Raw genomic sequence first — 20,895 nt, forward strand, 5'->3', positions numbered from 1 at the left:
TTACCCTGAAAGGTAACTCCAGTTTCTCCTTTTGCGGAACCTGATCCAGAATGCTATCTGTACTGCTCCTTCTTAGATTTGCGGCAACATCAGGTACATTGCTGAAATCTGCATGTAAAATGGGAAAGAGAATTTATGATCAGAAGTAGAAAGATGCATTTTACCACTTTCATAAATGTTTTTTTTTAGTGGGGGGAAAATTCAGGACTGTATTGAAGATTTGCTGTGTGTGTTTTTTAATTAAGATAGTTGATCTAAAGATAGTTGATCTAAAACACTTTCTGGGAGGTAATGTTTATATTTTATTCACTAGGGAAAAACCTTTGCTTTCTTGATTCCTACTGTACGATCATCTGTCAACATTACAGCACAGTTTGTGCCACTGAAAAGCAACAACCAATCAAAATTATTGCATATATCAAACATCTCTCTTTGAGGAACAAAAACATAAAAAACCCTACCCCTTTTACTTATTCACCTGGACCCTCCCGCCCCTCCCCAAAGGGGACAGTGAACCCATTTAGAATCGAAGTTAAATGCAACTTGGCCCAGCTGAAGTTTCCAGATTATCTTCATAAATAAACTCCTAATCTGCATGTTATCAGGCTACAGGTTACTAAACCAGATTTGTGTTTTTCCCCACAATGATGAGTTATAATTGGTACAACCACTTAATTTAGTTTATTTGGTTAAGTTTTCCATGGCTTCATTTCAGTTTGTTATTAGTTGTACCTCCAGGATTATAACAACTAAAGATCACTTCAAAGTATTAGAGTTCTCTGCCTTCAAATGAACTTCCTCTCTAGGAAACAACATAGATGGTTGAACTGCAGTGAATCCATACTCAGTATCTCACTCACTTCAACAGTCAGCAAACAAAAGGCATGGAGGAACTAAAACAAACACCCATGAGAATAGGCAATTGTAGTGAATTGTAGAGAATAGGCAATTTTAGTGTAGATACAGGGATTCAGCCATTTGCTGTATTCAGACCACGGCCACACAGCCTGGAAAACCCACCACAACCAGTTGCTGCATTCAGTTCAGTGGGCCCCAATGTTTTGATAAGGTACCACTTTAATTACATTATTACCATGATGTTATGTTCACTGGCAAGCAGATATGACTCACCATCATTCAAAAGATGATAGTACAACCACTAGAATCCAAAGCAAGCACACTTCCTAAGTCAGTTCCTACGTTAATTATTCAGTTAAAGCAGAGAAAACCATGCATAGATGGGCTAGAGAGTCCAAAGATTCATCAAACACAAGGAAATACAAGTCTCCAGATAGTCCAAGAAGCATGCCCAGGCAAAAGTTATTTGAGCATGTGCAAACTTATGCGGCAAATTGCCATGCATAGACTTCAGAGATTTTCCAATATTATTAAGAACTTGGAAACCAAAATGGGGAACAAAGCTAAATAAATGCATCTGTCACTCATGGAGGAAGCAAGTCTTTCTATCTCACAGGAAGAGACACAGATGGAAACGTTACATGCTGCCTTAACCAATTTAATTAATGAAGGTTTAATTACATCCTAATCAGTTCCTCCTTCTCCCTACAAATGAAGGGGAAATTACAGGAGAAATGGGAACCTGCTTGCTAGGGTGTTTAGTTTAGCAGTTCTATTCTGAAATATCACCAATTTGAACAAGCGTCTTATTGCTCATCAAATGTTATCAAATGTCAAGAGTAGGGTAGGTGGGAAAGGCTCCCTCTGTTGCAAGCCAGAAGAAAGAAGTGTGTTTTACCTTCTATTCTTTTGACAAGTAACATAGGAGTGGGGGCGGGGAATGCAGAACTAAAAATAAAAGCAGATGGCACAGCAAAATTAGATGAACCCAATCTCTTACAAACTGGGAGAGCTGTATATGCAATTTGTTCTGATTTCTAGGTCATGCCTGTGAGCAATTCAGAGCATCCTTTGCAGGTCTTAATTCATGTACTATTCTTGTTCACAAAGATTTGAGGGTCTCAGGGGAGTATGGCCAGAGAAGAGGAAGAGGGATGAAATTCAAACAGGCTGAGTCCAGTTATTTATAACTGTCTAACTAAAATTGTTGCGCGGCCTGGGACCCTCGTACCTACGGGACCGTCTTGCCCCACATGTCCCAAATCGGCCTCTGCGTTCAGCAGAGGCAAATTTACTGGTGATCCCTGGCCCCTCAATGATGCGGCTGGCCTCCACCCGGGCCAGAGCCTTTACAGCTCTGGCCTCTGCCTGGTGGAACGCTCTACCTCCAGCTCTGTGAGGCCCTGCGAGGATCTTACTGAATTCCTTAGAAGGCCTGCAAGACGGAGGCTTGTTCCACCAGGCCTTTTAGAAGCTTGACAGCTGATACTTCCCCTTTTTTCTAACACCTGTGGACCCTGCCGTTCCCCCCTCCCTCTTCCTCCCCCCTCTCTTAGGGGACCATGAGTAGGACGCCATCGGTAATTCTGATATTAAGATGCTGCATTTTAATTGGGGGTTGATTTTAATGTATAGAGCCATATTTAATTATTATCTATAACTTGTTTTACTGTGCTCTATCTATTTGTTTGTTCACCGCCCTGAGCCCTTTGGGGGAGGGCGGTTTAGAAATACAATAAATAATAATAATAATAATAAATAATAAAAGCTGGCATATGGATCTCAAGCTTCTTCTTTCATACATAGGAGACCAAGTTAGTGACATAATCAAGGCCAGTTCTACCTAGATCCTTTTAAAAAACCAAAGAGACTCCACAGAACAGCCAGAAGGAAGTTATGGCTCCCTTGAAAGAAACCTTGAGAAGCTACAGATCTTTCTTATAAGACAGTATGAGAGTACAACACATTCAAATTTGTCAAAGAAGTGAGAAGCTGTGGGGAACACTGTTTTGAAAGCCTTTAGGGACCCAGAGTGGCTTGGACCACCGCATGGGAAAGAAGAAGATCTTGTCTCCCTCTTGTGCCATGTTCCCAAGCCAACCCAACTCTGGACTCAATTTGTTTTTTAAAAAGTATTGTGCAGGACCATACAGTGGAAAGAAACACATGGCATCAACAGAAACAGACAGATCTTGTACTGAGCAGCACACATGGTAATTATTTCAGTCACACTAGTGTGAAAAGACAACTAAGTCCAGGATCATCAAAACTTCTATCAGCATCCTCTTTTGTAAATGTCTCCACTTGCAGAGTTTTACCATAAAAACAAACAACCCAGAAGAAAGTTAAAATGATGAAATACAACAGCATGACAAAAGATGCTCATAACAAGTCCAAAGCTAAAATACAGAAAAGGTTTCTAAAATTGCCTCTCAAATGGCTTCACATTTTGAAGGGAGAGGGCAGTAAGGAAGAAAAGTATGTATAAGAAATATCCCTACAACTAGCAATAGTAGTTTCTATGAATGAAGGCCAGTTCAAGATATTAAATCAGGAGTTTCCTGAATTCTTCTGCTGGGTTTGATCAGAGAGCAGGCAAGCTTCCAGATGTTTGGAGAAAGAGGATGCCAAAGCTTTGTTTGTAGTGTTTCAGGAATGGAGCCAAACCTCCGGAAGGTGGAAAGCCTCGGTGGTCTTAGAATTCTAAGTATTTGCTGGAAAAAAAGTTGAAGGGAGAAGCAAATAGAACTGCCCTGCATTCTGAATGGAAACAGATGTTGAATGAATGGTAACAATTTTCCCTTAGCAAGCCACTTTACTAAGGTCCACGAAGTTCCACCAGAGAGATAAAAATATGATTTTTCTTGATCTGTTATTTTGATGAAATACCTATTCAAATTCAATTGGAAACTTAGCATTAATCCTTTGCTCCGTCATTTTTGTAGAAGAAAGCTGTTCAAGAAATTTAATAGCAAGTACTATCTGCTCCTAAATAAAGTTGGAGCAAATATTTATGGCAAATCAAGTGATTCATTAATTAACTGATACCTTTATACAATCTCAGGAGGGCTGTTTGTCCAAGTAAGTCCTGATGTCTATGAAAAGGCCTCCAGGGACAAGGAAATACTGTGGCTGTACATGCTGATGTTTTAATATAGTCTTCATAACATGGATGAGGCTGCCTTTGGCACCCTTACGTGTATTGTGGGGATTATAGTATTTATCATGACATAACTGTAAATCAAACATATACACGAAGGAGTAACCAAGGCCGTGGAAACACTTTTGAAATGGTGGAATGTGCCTGATCTTTACTGCCAAGCTATAGTCTATTCCAGGGGTAGGGAACCTGCGGCTCTCCAGATGTTCAGGAACTACAATTCCCATCAGCCCCTACCAGCATGGCCAATTGGCCATGCTGACAGAGGCTGATGGGAATTGTAGTTCCTGAACATCTGGAGAGCCGCAGGTTCCCTACCCCTGGTCTATTCAAAGGGCTATAATAAGTCTTGGCTCATGAAGCACCCTAAACAGGAGCCCTTCCTCTTCCTTTCCAGTAACCTCAGGCGAAATGACCACTGCACAAATACCATGAATGGAGCTAGCTTGCCCCACCTATTTTCTTAGGGAAACATATTAGTTATAGGCAGTGGTGGGATCCAAAAATTTTAATAACAGGTTCCGATGGTGGTGGGATTCAAACAGTGGCACCGCTGCACACACGCACCTCCAGTCCCTATTGGGCAGGGAGGTTGCTTTAGTAACCCCTTCTCGGCACTCAGAAAAAATTAGTAACCACTTCTAGAGAAGTGGTGAAAACTGGTTGGATCCCACCTCTGGTTATAGGGTTGTCAACCACCCAGGGAGGGCAGGCCAGTGATGACAATTGCAAATGTAAGACTTTTACTCAAAGATGTGAAGTTGCAGTAACAAGGTGACAAGTTTAGCTGATGGCTTCTGTTGATTTGGGTCAGTCACATATTGCCTGTGTCATACCTGCTGAAATAGAAGCATTGACAGAGGGCTAAGCAGGTACCATCCCAGCCCACCCTAAATCAGACAGGGCAAGTATGTTTGTTCTCTTGGTCCCAGCATTAGGAAAACTTGAGGACATATTTTGAATTCATGGAACAGAAACTTGTTGACACCTATCTATGCGAGAAGTAGCCAAACTTGCTTAATGTAAGATCCACAAAGAATAAACTTCAGATGTTTGAGAGTCAGAAGACATGAACAAGACATAAAAATATTAAACACTTTTAAATCATTTTTATAGATTTTTATATCAATGTTAAGAAACATATATGCATAATAAGTATTAATGTATGTATTTTTATTCATTTTTATTAGCATTAAATGAGATTGCCAAAAATAAAAACAAAAGGGATAAAAACAGATATTGCTAATTCTAGTTACTTTCTATTACTGCTGGTAGAAATATTGTGAGTGTTCATCTTTGCTGTGGGTCATTTAAAATCTGGCTATGTTGTCAAGGTTGTATGAGCTATAGGGGCTGTAGGGTCTTAGGCATTTCTGCCTCCAACTCCTGTGCCCAAACTCTTGCCATCTTTTCCAGCCTCCCTTGCCCCTTGTAAAGGACAGCAGCAAAACTAGGCACAAGGATGTGCAGACCGAGACACAGGCCAGGAGAAGAGACTCACTTCACCAACCAGCCTCTCTGGCCACGAGCTATCCATTATGGGGCAAAGAGCCGCATGCAGCTCATAAGCTGCAGTTTGGCCACCCCTGTTCTATGCAATATGGGGAGTGAAAAATATGGAAAAGAAGTTCTAGTGAACACTTTTTAAGTCAAAGATATGGAAGCAGATTTTTAAAATACCCAATCCTTCCACTATAAGTGATCTTCAAGATAACATAATGCCTTTTCCTATCAAGCAGAAAGGTAGGGTTTGCTTTATCAACTGTCTTATATAAGCAAAGCGTTCCGTATTTAAAAATGCCTGCATTGACAGATGGTGGCAAGCAAAGACATTGGTAGCTGTGAAAACAAAAAGTAAAAGCTTCAAGCACAGTTTAGAATCACCTGAGAAAAATTCTAGTCTCCAGCTCATTCAGAAAATGACATTTCTCTCAACATACTCCTATCATCTTAGTCCTCCTATTCATAGAGCAACACAAAGTTTGGAAGTGAGAAAAAAAATATTCCCAGCACACCGACACATGGATGAAATCATCTCATTCCCACCCACTCACCCTACCATACATTCCCATTCTACCACACACAATAACTTTATGAGGTGGGTTGGGCTAAGAGAGGGTGTGCAAATATTTTATCCATTTTATATAGATAGCCACTACAGATACTTTAATTACCATTTCATGACATATCTGTATTGGATGCATAGTAAAAGATTCCTGACTACTTGACAAAGATTGACATTATTCTTTATAGTGATGTACGGTGTACATTATTCATCTAGAGAACATAAAAATAGACCTGCTGGGTTAGACCAATGGTGAACCTTTTCAAGACCGAGTGCCCAAGTTGCAACTCAAAATCCACTTATTTATCACAAAGTGCCAACACGGCAATTTAACCTGAATACTGAGGTTTTAGTTTAGAAAAAACGGTTGGCTCCGAGGCGTGCGTTACTTGGAAGTAAACTTGGTGGTAGTCAGTGGCTTTGCTTTGAAGCAACTGTGCAACTCTTCCAACGGGTGAAGCACAACCCTAGGAGGGTTTACTCAGAAGCAAGCCCTATTGCCAGCAACCGAGCTTACTCCCAGGTAAAGGATTGAGCTTTATCAGTGGGATTTAACAGCACTTAACAGGGTTACCTACACTCCTTCCCCAAAACTAGGTCTTAGGTTTAATGCTAATAATCGAGCTAATAATCGAGCTAATAATCGAGCCCAGCGGCCCAGGCCAGGCTAGATGTGTGCTTTTGGGGGGGGGGGGGACTCTGTTTGCACGTGCCCACTTCTGGCACCCGTGCCATAGGTTAGCCGCCACTGGTCTATCTAGTCCAGAATTCGGTTTCCAGCAAAAGTCTGTGAGATGTCACACAGAAGCCTCCAAGCAGAGGTCAAAAACAACAGGCCTCACCTACCAACTGTTATTCAGCATCCAGGACCCCCTTTTCGGCTATCATAAATAATAGTTAATGACAGACCTTGTGAGTCAACAACAGACCTGGATGGTGAAGCAGGACTTCCTTTTGCAACAAAGCTTTTTCTTCTACCTGTTTAACAATTCCGCTGTAATAACACCTTCAACCAATTTACCTAGGCCAGACATTGTGCTAAACAAGGCTACAGTATCCTGAGTGCCTTCTTTTTTAAAATCAATAGTGTCCACTACTTTCCAGTCTTCTAGCACAGAGACTGATGTTATTGACAAACTACTCTTTTTTTTCAGTTTTATTTTTGAGTTAAGAACATTTGCGTTTTCACCATCTGGATCCAGTGATGTGTAAATTAGCTCTTGATCTCAGAAAGACCCCATTGAATCCTGCCTCGTCAAGATCTCTGGTGACATCCTACTGGCCAGATTTATTTTGTTTTTACATTGCATCACACTTTTTGTCCAATCTAGCGCCATCACTAATGTTAGTCAAGTCAGCCTTCTCCCTGAGACTTTCCTTTCTTGATTCTCCTACACATGCTGAGACTGTTCTTTACTCTTTTTGTTCTGTATCCTGTATTCTGTGATCTCTCAATCATTCTCATATCCTGTAGACTTTATGTGAACCATGCTCAAATTTACAGTTCTATCCAAGTTCTCTAATTTGTTTGAATCCCCCTTGTTGTCTCTTCCTGGATGTCTCACATTATCTCAGGTTAAGCCTGGCATAGACAAAACTCTCTTCTTGTCAAAGAAGCAGCATTCTTTTACTCCTTTGCCACCAGTGGAGCAATTACTTGTGCTCCCTTAGCTGAATTTCCCCTGAATCTTCCATCTTTCAACTCCCTCCTTTTCCTAAATCACTTTTGCTCTTCTGTCTCTGTTCCTTCAGGCAAAGCCTTTGGCCACATTCTAGTCACCCGTAGTTCTCCTAATTGATGTTAGTAAAAGCTCAGTAGACACACAGAAAAAGGAAGTGACAGAACAAGATATTAAGGGCCAAAATATATACGGCACGTTTTCTTTTTTTAAAAGCTTAAACAGCCACAGCCTGTCCTTCAGATTCCACGGCATCACTTTTCCCTTGCAATACTTTCCCAGTGCATATCTTTCTGGTGTTGTTACAAATATTCTTACAGTGTCCAAACACTTTCTTCTTTCAGGCAAATAACAGACTCTGGTGTATGTCAGAGATAGTGCAAGATAGAATATCAGGAAACTGACAGAACCCTTCCCCACAACAATGGCTGCAATTCAAACCAGTTCTTCCAAAGACTTGTCTTAACTTTTTTTTAACCCAGAAGATCCATTCATTGGTTATCCTATTTAATTTGGCCCTCAGGGGTCTGTCTAGTGTCCTCCCCTGGCACTACCAAAATGTTATTCGCTAGCACTCCTATTCCCTAGTTTATTAATGTGGTTTCTAACTTTTCTTTAATCAATGGCTAGAATGCTTCATTTTTGAAAGAGATTTTAAATGTAGCATTCTTCAGTATGCGTATAATTGGTTAAAAGAATCAGACCAGGTCAGGCCTTGGAAGATCAAGGCTCAGACCCTTCTAACCAACCATCAATTTCAAGTGTAAACTTGATCTAATCACTCTCTTACTCTAACCCACTTCATAGGGCTGTTATGAGGATAAAATGGGAAGAGGAGGAAATCATAATGCCATCCTGAGCTTCATGGACGAAAGACAGAATAAACATGAGACAGTGATAGAGCAAGCCGTGCAAACTACGTTATTCCAGGGGACAACCTCTGGAAGACTGTGGCTTTCTGGGTCTTCTAGTGAAGTTTCTAGACCTATCTAACTTGCTATTTCAAGAGGTAGAGCACTACAGATTTACATGGTTTGGAGCTGCTCTGAACATAACTCTCAGAAATCAGAGCAGAGAGTAGGGAAGCTAGAGCCATTCATTAACTGAAGGAGATTCTTACAGATCTCCTAGGCTTGTAAACTGTAAATCAAGCCTGGACACAAAATGACAGAGAATACAAGGCAAAAGGATAAAGCCATTACAATAATGCATTCATTCAAAGCCAAGCTACTTGAGTTTGTTTCACTAACAAGTCATCAAGATGCCATGAATGAAATGCAGACACACTCTAATCTGATAAATGTGACCAACTCACTCACACAGCTTAATTTTGAAGAATTTCCCCTGCCCCCATGGATGGAAAACAGGATCTGCCTTGGTGGCTCTCTTAATCAGACAGCCAATTAAAAAAAAATTCTTTTAACCATTATTTTCTAGAATAGCCTATATTCCATTATACTTTAACACTGTAATGGAATCAGTGGAGACTAAGACAAATTGCAAAATCCATCCCCCAGGTACAACGAATTGGGTGAATGGACACATACATGTTTTATGGCAAATACTCCAGGAAATGCTGTCCTACAATATCAGGCTAACAAGCTGAGCGATAGCCCAGTGTAGTGAAGGCTAATTAATTAGACCCATAACTTTTGTTTTATGACATGATCTTTTATATGCCAACCATCAACTTAATAGCATTTTAAATTGAACAGAGACCCTTGAGAAAGAAGCCCCTAACTGTATTACAAATCTTAACAGGCTTTTTTTTTATTTTCAAAGATGCTTTTTAATTAAATTAACCCTTAAAACACTCCTTAGTGACTTTTTATGTTTTCAGAGAATGAAATCAAACCCATTTGATTTCTTGCCTAGCTGTCTTAATCAAGCACATGAATCACTCACCAAGTACCACCAGGTTCAGCAACAGTTTTCAAAGAAATGTAAGAGCATCTTACAAAATTTGCCATTGCAAAATTTGAGAAGCTCCCAGGCCCCGAGTAAATGTTACGAGCTAACTATCCAAATAGCTTGATGCATTTTTGTAAATTGAAAAATCATGTTTGCAAGCCAAGCCAGAGTCAACAAAAGCATGGCATCTGACAAAACCTACAGAAGGGTCCACTGCCACCAACCCCACCTACATGTCTTCTTTGCTGCCTGCCTCTGCACCTTTTTTCCCACTGCTTCCTTGCAAGTGACATACTTCCTGTGCTTCCAGCTGCTCGGCATGGCCAGAAAAGAGAATGCAGCGGGATGCTACTGATGCTCTTCACATGTACTGCAGCAATACGCCCAGCCACACATACTAACCAGTAGGAGGAAAGGGTATTCTAATATGGGCAGTGGCAGGAGTTGTTGTGGGTAGGGAAGGCCACACAGAGATGGGGGGTACGTGGGTGGGGGCAAGAAGAGAGGTATGGACAGGGGTCCTGATGGTGGATGGAGGAGGTCCTGGTCTCACTCTGCCCAGGACTCCTGAAAAACTTGGAACCAGCCTTCTTTAGCAGCTTTACTTTCAATTGGAGTGGCTAGACCAGGGGTCTACAACCTGCAGCTCTCCAGATGTTCATGGACTACAATTCCCATCAGCCCCCAATTGGCCATGCTGGCAGGGGCTGATGGGATTTGTAGTCCATGAACATCTGGAGAGCCACAGGTTGCAGACCCCTGGGCTAGAAGGAAGGGGGAGATGTGTATAGCTGTTGTTTTTTCAGCTGTTTTTCTAGTCAAAAGAACTCCTGCAAGCTCCTTCCCCAAGAAAAGTTATCAATACCCACAACTTTTTCTTCTACATGTGGAAAAAACAGAGGAAGAAAGTAATTCTGAGTATTTCCTCAGTATATTCACTGTCCCATAGCTATGGCAAATGTTGGACTGCTTGCCTACATGGTAACCATGTATATCGTTCTAGTTCACTACATTTTTAAAAAGTAGGTATTCCGGTGAAGACAATTTATATTAAACAATCTATAGGCATTTGATATTTTTTGATTTTTGTAAATAACAGTGCAGGATAATTTCTAACACAAACTGGCTTGATAAGTTTCACAATTCATTTTAATATTTTGATCTCAGAAAGAAGCATTAATATTTTATTTCAATGCTTTAAAGAGATTTCCTGTTAAAACAATTATTCCTGTTTATTTTAACATAGAAAAAAACATACACATATATACATATAAATACATATATAAAATACAAACAGCTCTACCAGCATAAAGAACAAAAACATCACCAGCAGCACCTCACCATTTGTGGTATTCTTTTTGAAGTTATCCAGAAATTCTTCCAGAAGTTGTGACTGATTTGGAGGGGGCAATACATTTCTTGGTTCCTTGGAAATATCACCATCTGACCACAAGGTACACAATGCACTTTTATTGCTGTTGTGACTTGAACTCAAGGTGAGCGTGACACTTTTCTCAGAGAACAATAGCTCCATCTGTCTAAGGTCAAGATCAGTTATAGATTCTCCATTTATAATCAAGATTTCATTGCCCACACGTAACCCTGGAAATATAAGAGAATTTAAAAAAAACCTCTTAGGCACTACACTCGAAGGCTGTTCATCATAAACTAGCAACTTTGGAGGTAATTAATTTACAGGGTCTCCATAACAGTACATCTCACACACTTTAGCAGACAAGAATAATCACCACGCCACCCAGTAATTTAATTGTTCAGACAATTCCCTCATAGTATCACCTGGAGTTCATAAAATACACTTTGAGTAAAGGTAAGTCCAAGCATACACTCTGGAACAATCTTAAACCAGTTTTACTCTAAAGTAAATCCCAATTTATTAAATGAGGGTTACTCCCAAAACAGTGTTCTTAGGAATGCAGCCTTTGCCAAGGATCACATTTGCCAACTAGAAAGCAGAGGCGTAGCTAGGGGAAATGGAGCCTGGTGCAAAATCTGAGTTTTGCTGCCCCACCAATGTCCGTTTGTGTTTTTTGTATTTTTTAGTGTTTTTTAAGTTTTAGGCCTGCAGGGGGCACAGTTTTTAGGCTATCAGCATCAAAATTTCAGGGTATCTTTAGGAGACTATCCTGATGATACCAGCTAGGCTTGGTGAAGTTTCGTTCAGGGGGTCCAAAGTTATAGACTCTCAAAGGTGTAGCCCCCATCTCCTATTAGCTCCCATTGGAAACAATGGGGGATGGGACACCCCCTTTGGGAGTCCATAACTTTGGATCCCCTAAACCAAACCTCACCTAACTTGGGTGGTATCATCAGGAGAGTCCCCCGATAACTCCCTGAAATTTTGGTGCTGCTAGCCTAAAAGCTGTGCCCCTGCAGGCCCAAAACTGAAAAACACTAAAAAATACCACAAAAAAAACCCTTAAATTTTTGCTTTCCCCCCAGGCGCGCACCCGGTGCAACACGCACCCCCCGGTCCCCTTGCAGCTACGCCTCTACTAGAAATATTTCTGTTTCTAAGATGCTACTAATTTTTGGTTGGGAATCTTCTTTAGTCCGTCTCCAGGTTTCTTAACTTTGGCTTAAGATGAGATGAAAGCTAATTCATGGTGAAGTCATATACTGAATGCAGTGTCCAAACTTGCATTCTCAGATAAATATTTAAGGAAGCTTGGTTTCTCTGCACCTAAACATTTAATAAAACAAAGACTTTTTGTATTTAACTGACTAGTGGATACTGAATTACTCTGAGAACTGTCTTTGTTATAAGCATTCCCTGCCCCTTTAACCGTCTCAGCCTATTTTACTGACCTATGAAATGTTGAGCATAGAAAGAACTTTATGGGCAGCCCAATCTGGATGGCCTTTCGAAGCGGCCAAGGGCTGCGCTGATGCGTTTGCCCCCTTTGCTGGTGTAAGAGGCATCCATGCCAATGGAGGGAACAAATGTGTCAAAATTGGCCACCCCAGAGCTCCGCAGTGGTGAAACCCAGAAGCAGGAGCTGCCACAAAGCAACACTGATGTCCAAGTGGATGCTGGTGTAGGGAGGTGCAGTCAACTTTAGTCAGCCTCCACTCAGGTTTGCCAACCAGGAGAACTGCGGCCAGGGCTACCCAAAAGGGTCATGTAACTCCATTAAGCCTTTTGGAGAGCTTCCAGGTTGCTTTTTTCTCTTTTTGCTGACTCCCCACACTGCCTGGAAGCCCTCTGGAGGTGGTAGCCTGGATTATAAAAATATGATTTAAGTTTGGTCAATGAATAACTCACTAACTTTATGCTGGATCACTCCTTATTAATACAGGAATAGTAAGCTATGGTTAATTCCAGGCACGTAGGTAAGGGGGGGTTCTCGGGTTTGAACCCCCCCATTCATGTCCGAAGCTCCGCCCACCCGTTTGTGGGTTTTTAAAACATTTTAGTGTTTTTTCGGTTTTTGGCCTACAGGGGGCGCATTGTTTGGGCTAGCATCACCAAACTTTCAGGGATTGTTTGGGGGACTCTCCTAATGATACCACCCAGGTTTGGTGAGGTTTGGTTCAGGGGGTCCAAAGTTATGGACTCCCAAAGGGGATGCCCCCATCCTCCATTGTTTCCAATGGGAGCTAATAGAAGATGGGGGCTACACCTTTGAGGGTCCATAACTTTGGACCCCCTGAACCAAACTTCACCAAACCTGGGTGGTATCATTAGGAGAGACTCCTAAAGATACCATGAAAGTTTGGTGCTTCTAGATTAACAATTGCATCCCTGACAGCAGGCACCCCCCAAATTTCCCCTGATTCTCCTTTTAAATCCACCCCCTTCGGCATGGATTTAAAGGGAGAATCTGAGGTCCTCAGTTTAGAAGAAGAAGAAGAGTTTGGATTTATATCCTCCCTTTCTCTCCTGTAGGAGACTCAAAGGGGCTTACGATGTCCTTGCCCTTGCTCCTTCACAACAAACACCCTGTGAGGTAGGTAGGGGTGAGAGAGCTCCGAAAAGCTGTAACTATCCCAAGGTCACCCAGCTGGCATTTGTGGGAGTGCACAGGCTAATCTGAATTCCCCAGATAAGTCTTCACAGTTCAAGTCACAGAGCAGGGAAACCCGGTTCCTCCAGATTAGAATGCACCTGCTCTTAATCACTACGCCACATTGAAAGTGATGCTGTTTCAGGGTGGGGGATAATCCACCCCAAAACAGCATCACTTTCAATGTTGTTTAACTAGGGGCCCCAGATTCTCCCTTTAAGGTGGATTTAAAAAGAGAATTTGGGCTCTCTAGTTTAAACACCATTGAAAGTGATGCTGTTTGGGGGTGGATTCCAGCATCACAGCAGCTTCCCATGGGGGGAGTGCAAAACTCAGATTTTGCACCAGGCTCCATTTTCCCTCTATGCCTCTGCCCAGAGGGGAGGGGCAGGGCAGGGCAGGGCAGGGCAGGGCAGGGCAGGGCAGGGCAGGGAAGTCTGCCATCCCCGACCTCGGAGAGCTGCTTTTATAAGCGCTAGGCCAGGGGCAGGGCTTGGGTAGGCATGGCCATGCCCTAGGGGCGGGTGGGGTTTGGCCCCACCCCCGAAACCCCCCCCCCTAAAAAATCTATACCTACGTCCCTGGTTAATTCTGTTTCTTTTAGCTATCAAGATTTATATTGCAAATGTTTATTTATGCATTTTAATATTTTTAATGGATATTTTATGGATTTCACTTGATATTATAATTGCCATGTATTGTTTGTTTTGTTTTTTAAGATAAACCATGAAAATATGATGGGTTAATCAACTTTAAGCCCCAATCAAACTTGGTGGCAGACCACAGCGCTGCCCTGCCGCTCTCATGGAGGCTTCCCAGCAGCATGGAGAGGCTTGAACAGTAAAACAAAAACACCCCTCCCCGCTGGTGAGAAGCCCCCAGTGGTCTGAATGGATTTACACCACCAGCAAAGACCAGGAGGGAACTAACGTTGACTCCTCCCCTGGTTACACCCCCAGCCTGCCGCTTCTATGCTGGCAGTGGCCCTGGAACACAGTGTACCAGTGCTGGGGAGGGCCACAGCGACTGCATACCAGTGAAATCAGTGTCCCAGGGAGGGACAAATCCACCCGTGCGGCCACACACCACTCCCACGAGCAGATTCCCCTTGGATGGGGCCATTAGTCTACTACTGCCAAAATAACAGTGAGTCTTGTTGGACTTTAAATACAGTAAATTCATTATGGCATAAGTTTTTGTAAGCCTGCTTCATCACACTGGTCAAATTAAGCAAATTAAGTGATTTATTGTCGAATTAATAGGGTGTAATGTATAATGTGCAATGTGATATGTGATTTGTTTGTGTTTGAATGTTTATTATTAGAATGTCTAATATGTAATGTTTAATGCAATAATGTAATAATAAAACTTTTTGTAAAAAAAAAAAATTAAGCAAATTAAGCAAAAGCCACCTGAATTTAGCCAAATCCTTTCATAACACTGGTACAACTGGTTACCAGGAAATGGAACAAACAAGAGGATACTGGAAGAGCATGAGATTTGGCAGGAGAGCTTGATAGTCATGCACAATCTCTCACCCTGGCCTAAATAGAGATTGGAGGTTCTTTACTTACTATATTTCTAACAGCTCAACAGGGCCACTTTTTAGAAACTTTAATTTGCTCTTCTCAGCACATAATGGCATACTGCAACCTTCTAGTGTCACTACCCATACTGTAACTAACTGATGTTCAGTCACTTTTTCTAATGTTACAGTCTGCTTTTTCCTTCACTTGTCATGTTAATCCTACACTTTATTTATATGCTCCTATATCCTATGAGTGGCTGGAACTTCTGACCTCTTTTATCAGCTGCTATATATTCCAGTTCTTCCTTTTTCTTTCCTGCTTTTTGTGAATTTATTATAAAAATCTCCAAAATGATTTCCTTTTTCAGCATCTGAAGAAGTAAGATTTGATTCCTTCCTAGAATCAGTGTGGTGGATCAAGCAAAAGGCACAGCTGAGGCATAATTCAGGAAGACCATTTTCCCAACACTGGGATACACTGTCATGTATATAAACCTCTGTAACATATACAACCATGGCTTATAGCATATACACCGCAACTTCTCAACAATCACACACTTTGCGAAACAGACTTTTGTGTGATTTTCACACACAGCAGTGACACCAGAGTAGGGAGAACTTGTCAAATTGTTAGGGATGCCAAACAGAAACATTAACAACAACTCTGGAAATCTGGCATAACCACTGGACCAAATCAGGGATTCACAGAGGAATTTGCTCTTTGTCCAGTGTAACATCTTCATCATTAAAAGACAACACCAGCAGAAAAAAAGGTAATACATACCTTCTTGGTAAGCCATCCCATCAGGAAGAACATCACTTACAAATATCTGAGTTAGATGTTGGTGTTCATCAACTTGTGCAGTGACTGCAAATCCTAGGGAAAAACACTGTTTTAATTTTTATGCATCCTTTAAAAAATCTTAATACATATATAATTTCATATTTGACAAGGCAACATAGTTGTTTCATTATGGAAAATTCCCCATTGTATATTACTAAGAAGACAGTGGTCTTCAGTCTCATTAATACTTCATATGGTTCACATAAGAGAAAGTAGCCAGGTAGGGCTGTGGCCAAAAGCAACCAACAGAAAGTACTGGCCCACAAAGAATTTCCCATGTTCCTCTTCACTTCTATACAGTCTCTTTCTCTTTCTCTCTGTCAAGAGGCATTGAACCCAACCTATAAACCAAGAACAAAGTCAATAAAAGGGGAGAGACACAAGAACTATGGAAAATGCAGACTTACCAAAATCAGTTACACCTCCACTCTTAGTAAGATGCACATGGTACAAATTTAAAGGGATGACTTCTATTTCATCATATATCTGCAAAAAAGAAAAAAGAGAAGAAAAAGAGGAAGGAAGGAAGGAAGGAAGGAAGGAAGGAAGGAAGGAAGGAAGGAAGGAAGGAAGGAAGGAAGGAAGGAAGGAAGGAAGGAAGGAAGGAAGGAAGGAAGGAAGGAAGGAAGGAAGGAAGGAAGGAAGGAAGGAAGGAAGGAAGGAAGGAAGGACTCCATTTGAATTTGAACCATGAAACACAGATCTGCAGGATTCATTTAGAAGTTACACCAAATCATGCTACTATTAGCACTGGTCCTGCCATTACATTGAGCTAAAAATTCACTTTATTTGCCAGATTCTGGGTACTACTAAAGGTTAATATAATATCAGGTTTTTAATTTTCTATATTTTAGATCTGAGCTATGCCAGGGGCCAATTTGATTTTGTGTCTCAGATACCAAGATACCTTTAGAACTTTGTGCTTTACTGTTGGGGGTGAGTGAGGAAAGTTTTGAACATGAACAATACAAGCCTAAGCAGTGTCTAAAGCCCACTGGCTTTAATTGACTTAGGAAAAAAAGGCCGTACTTATCTGTAACTATTGTTCATCAAATGGTCATCTGTGCAACTGCACATGGATACTAGGTCTGCTGTGGAGAGGATTTTTTTTGGAAGCTCAAAACATTTAGAAGCACTCTGTCCCCTCTCCCATATGGCCTTCTTTCTTTTCTAGACTTACATTGAGTGGGCGGAGCATCCTTCCCTCAGTTCCTCCCTACTACCACCAGAGTCATGTGAAGTTATCAAATTCAGTAATGAGCTAACAGTGGTGCAAAAGGGAGGAATGTGTAACTGCAGAGGTGATTACTCAATGAACAACAGTTGCAGACACAGTCACAGTGCAGCCCTGTTTTCATCAGTGTGGTGACTGTTCAGTTCCACAAGGGAAAGTAGCAAACTGACTTACCAGTTTTAGGAAGGCTCTGCAAGCTCCTAGTTGAACAGAGACTGTAGGATTGCTCTTCCAACTGCTGTGTCTCTCATGGCATCTATCTCTATCGAGCAGTGCCTTGCAAAGGTGCAGAACACTGAGCCCTTGCAGACTGAATCAATGGAGAGACTATGGTGAAAAGCAACTGAGTAGAATAAGTGTGAAGCTGTACTGGACAGTCACCTCATGCTAATCTGTAACACTGATACATGTGACTACTCATCTAGAAATAGACTGGACTGACAGCTTTTTGCCCAGGTTGATGACTGCCGAGGCAATAACCAATGAGCCATTTCTTGAAATGATTTTTATAGAAGAGTACCCTATGAATGTCTAAGGATTGAGGGGTTCATTCTTTGTTATCCTGCTGTTGAAGGTATAATACCACAGGGTTGTGTCCTGGTTCACATGAAACGTGGATGCTACTTTGGATAGGAACTGTACCTTCAACAGCAGGATAACAGAGAATGAGCCCCTTGCTCCTTAGACATTCATAGGATACTCCTCTTCAACAAAAATCCTTTCGAGAAATGGCTCACTGGTTATTGCCTCGGCAGTCACCAACCTGGGCTGTCAGTCCAGTGAAGTGTGGAAGACTACCCTAGTGTCAAATGATTTCAGGACAGGGGAATTATGTTACAATGCCTTGTAGTCGCAACACCTGTAGTTGACTCATCTGATTGACAATATGGCATCTAAAACACTTTTTCATAGTTGGTAGATGAACGTGACTAGTGATCACCGGTATGAATTGTCGAAGGCTTTCATGGCCGGATTCAACTGGTTATTGTGGGTTTTCCGGGCTGTGTGGCCGTGGTCTGGTGGATCTTGTTCCTAACGTTTCGCCTGTATCTGTGGCTGGAATCTTCAGAGGTGTATTGCAGAGGGAAGTCCAAGCAGGGAGGAAAGTGGTTTCAGGGGTCCCATTGTTCAGGTTACCTGTAATAGCACAGCCACCCTGTTGGTTCGTGACTGTGCAGCATTGTACCTGGAATGGAGCTTGGGTGGGAGACCTCAGCCACAGAGTATGTGGACTTTGCTGTCCCTGGTTATTTTTTGTGCAAAGTGTGAGCCCTGTTGTCTTCGTATGCTCTGTCTGCCACCTAAGGGCCACCCCACTCACTCTAAATCCCCATTGCAGAGAGCTGACAGGCTTATGGTCTCTAGGCATTTTGAGCTTCAAAAAATCCTCTTCATAGTAGGCCTGTGCATGAACAGAACCATGTGTGGCAAGCCATGTGCATGCACAAGTTCCATGACAATGATCATGTATATCTGCTTAGGACTGCACTGTAAGCTATACTTCTGAATTCATTTAAGTGCCAGATATGAAAGGACAGTATTAAGTTCATGCTCACTGTGGTTAAATGAACTGTGCAGTCACTACTGGTTGGCAGCTTATCGTGAAGAAGGGTGGTAAGACTACTTTACATATAAGACATGCATCCATACATCAAATACAATGGCCGGTATGATCATCCTGGCAACCTGCTGTTTTTCATCAGACTCACTTGGAGCCAGGCATCCAAATTTCAGGCCCATATAATTCCTTTGATAGATGTTCCTTCTGCCCTAGTGTCTGAGAGCACCACGCCTTTCCTCCACTTTAGATGTTTGGTTTTAAGACTGGATTGAGGAAGTGGCTGCTTTGCTGCAATCATGGCTGTGCCTGAACCACTCAGGCTATGACTGTGAACACAACTGTTTCCCTCGTTCCTTTGCCTCCTACTGATTTCAAGGGGATGGCTCCAGAATAAGTGGCTAAAGAACTGCAGCCCTTTCTTATAAAAGCCAAGTAGCAGCTATTTTAACAAAGTATAACCAAAATTATACAACTGAGATGCATTATGTTCCCTTTACTCTAAGTAAAGTTCCAAACGAACTCTTGTAGACAGGTTTTAAACAAAATCACTCACAACTGTCTGAATCACAGGTTCAACTCCCTATTTGGCATTGAAGCTTGCTGGCTGATTTAAGGCCAGACATTTTCTCTTAGACTAACTTTTCCCACGAGGTAACTGTGAGTACAAACTGGAGAATCACATATTCCCTGGAAGAGGGGGAGGGTAAAAATATACTCGGTCAATATTTGTTTGCCTTTATTATTAAGAATAAAAGAATATATTTGTTTATTCAGGGGATTTATATCCAACTTGTCTATTGTAAACAACATACAAGCTGACTACAAATAAGAGAAGCAACTTCAAATCTCTATATCACACCACTTGCCTGGTCTTGTATGTATTCATATGCTTCAGGAATATAGTGCTCAACATTTTCATCAATAAGTCTTCTAAGTCGTAAGCCGTAATGTCTTGGTTCCAACTGCTTAATCTAAGAGGTAAAAATAACTTTTTGGAATTCAGAATTTATTTGAACAAGTCCTGATGTCATACATACACATTCCTTCAAGTTACGCAAAGATAACCTTCAACAAGTCATTTCCTAAATAGCCACCATAAATAAACAAACCTAGCTGTACCATTTTCATACAAACAGATTTGGATTGCTTCTAAAACCCCAAAGGTTTATAGTGTTACATCCTGTGTATTAAAGTAACAGAGTGGTAGGATGTGTAAATAAACTTTAAATCTTGTTCTCTTCTTCCTCTGCTTATATAGGCCTCCATTCATTTCTACAGTTCTCTCAGATGAAATCGTTCTGCTGAGTGATACATTCACATCTGATGCATAAAATGCATGTGTGCACACAGGCTGTTAAGAGAAGGCTGTTATGTATGAGCTTGGCTTTTACAGCCCTTTTTAATGCCAATTTCCTCTAGATCGTGAAACCACCTACTTTTCGCAGCATGTGATTATATCCAGGTAGCAAAATAAAAGAATAGAGAACATTTCCCTTTCAGATTTTGGCTTCCTATCTTGGAGAGGCCTGTCTTCAAACATTTGGAATACTATTGCGGCTACACTGATTTTCAACACCAGTAAACACAGAGCAACAGACCGCGCGCACATTAGGACATGTATTTCACTCTTCACCCAGCAGAATCTCCAGCTGCAATGTACACAGGAACAAATTTAGCACTTGTAATTTAAAATTATGCTTTTTCTCCAGTTGATGATTCAGACAACTGGAAGAAGACAAACTATGGAACATAGTATAAATACATGTTTGTCAAAAAACATATAAACAGATTTCAATTAGCACATATATTATAGAATAAAGATAAGATCTTAGGCCTAGTCCAAGAGTCACTATAGCTGACACTATCCATGCAAATGAAAAACTTTTTATTTAAGAAAACTTTGCGAATCTTTGACACTGCAAGCAAAAATAACTTATAGGAGTGTATCAAAGAAATCTGAGTTATGATAATATAAAGAAAATGAAAGAGCAGCAAAAAAGTAACATAACCAATGTTGTCTGAATGTGTTT

At 41.3% G+C, this 20,895-nt stretch overlaps 1 protein-coding gene across 5 annotated transcripts in view; it reads right to left on the reverse strand.

Annotated features, from left to right (window-relative positions):
• Positions 1-20,895, reverse strand: part of TIAM2 (TIAM Rac1 associated GEF 2) — a 199,703-nt gene that overhangs the window by 57,944 nt on the left and 120,864 nt on the right. For all 5 annotated transcript variants that reach the window (XM_048488283.1, XM_048488301.1, XM_048488292.1 and 2 more), the window contains 5 exons: positions 19,732-19,836; positions 16,478-16,556; positions 16,011-16,103; positions 11,015-11,275; positions 5-108 (listed from right to left, as the gene is read on the reverse strand). In XM_048488283.1, the coding sequence (XP_048344240.1) occupies positions 5-108; positions 11,015-11,275; positions 16,011-16,103; positions 16,478-16,556; positions 19,732-19,836 (642 nt within the window). The remainder of the gene's footprint in view (positions 1-4; positions 109-11,014; positions 11,276-16,010; positions 16,104-16,477; positions 16,557-19,731; positions 19,837-20,895) is intronic.

This window comes from Sphaerodactylus townsendi, linkage group LG01 (assembly GCF_021028975.2).
Source record: "Sphaerodactylus townsendi isolate TG3544 linkage group LG01, MPM_Stown_v2.3, whole genome shotgun sequence".
NCBI classification, from domain to species: Eukaryota; Metazoa; Chordata; class Lepidosauria; order Squamata; family Sphaerodactylidae; genus Sphaerodactylus; species Sphaerodactylus townsendi.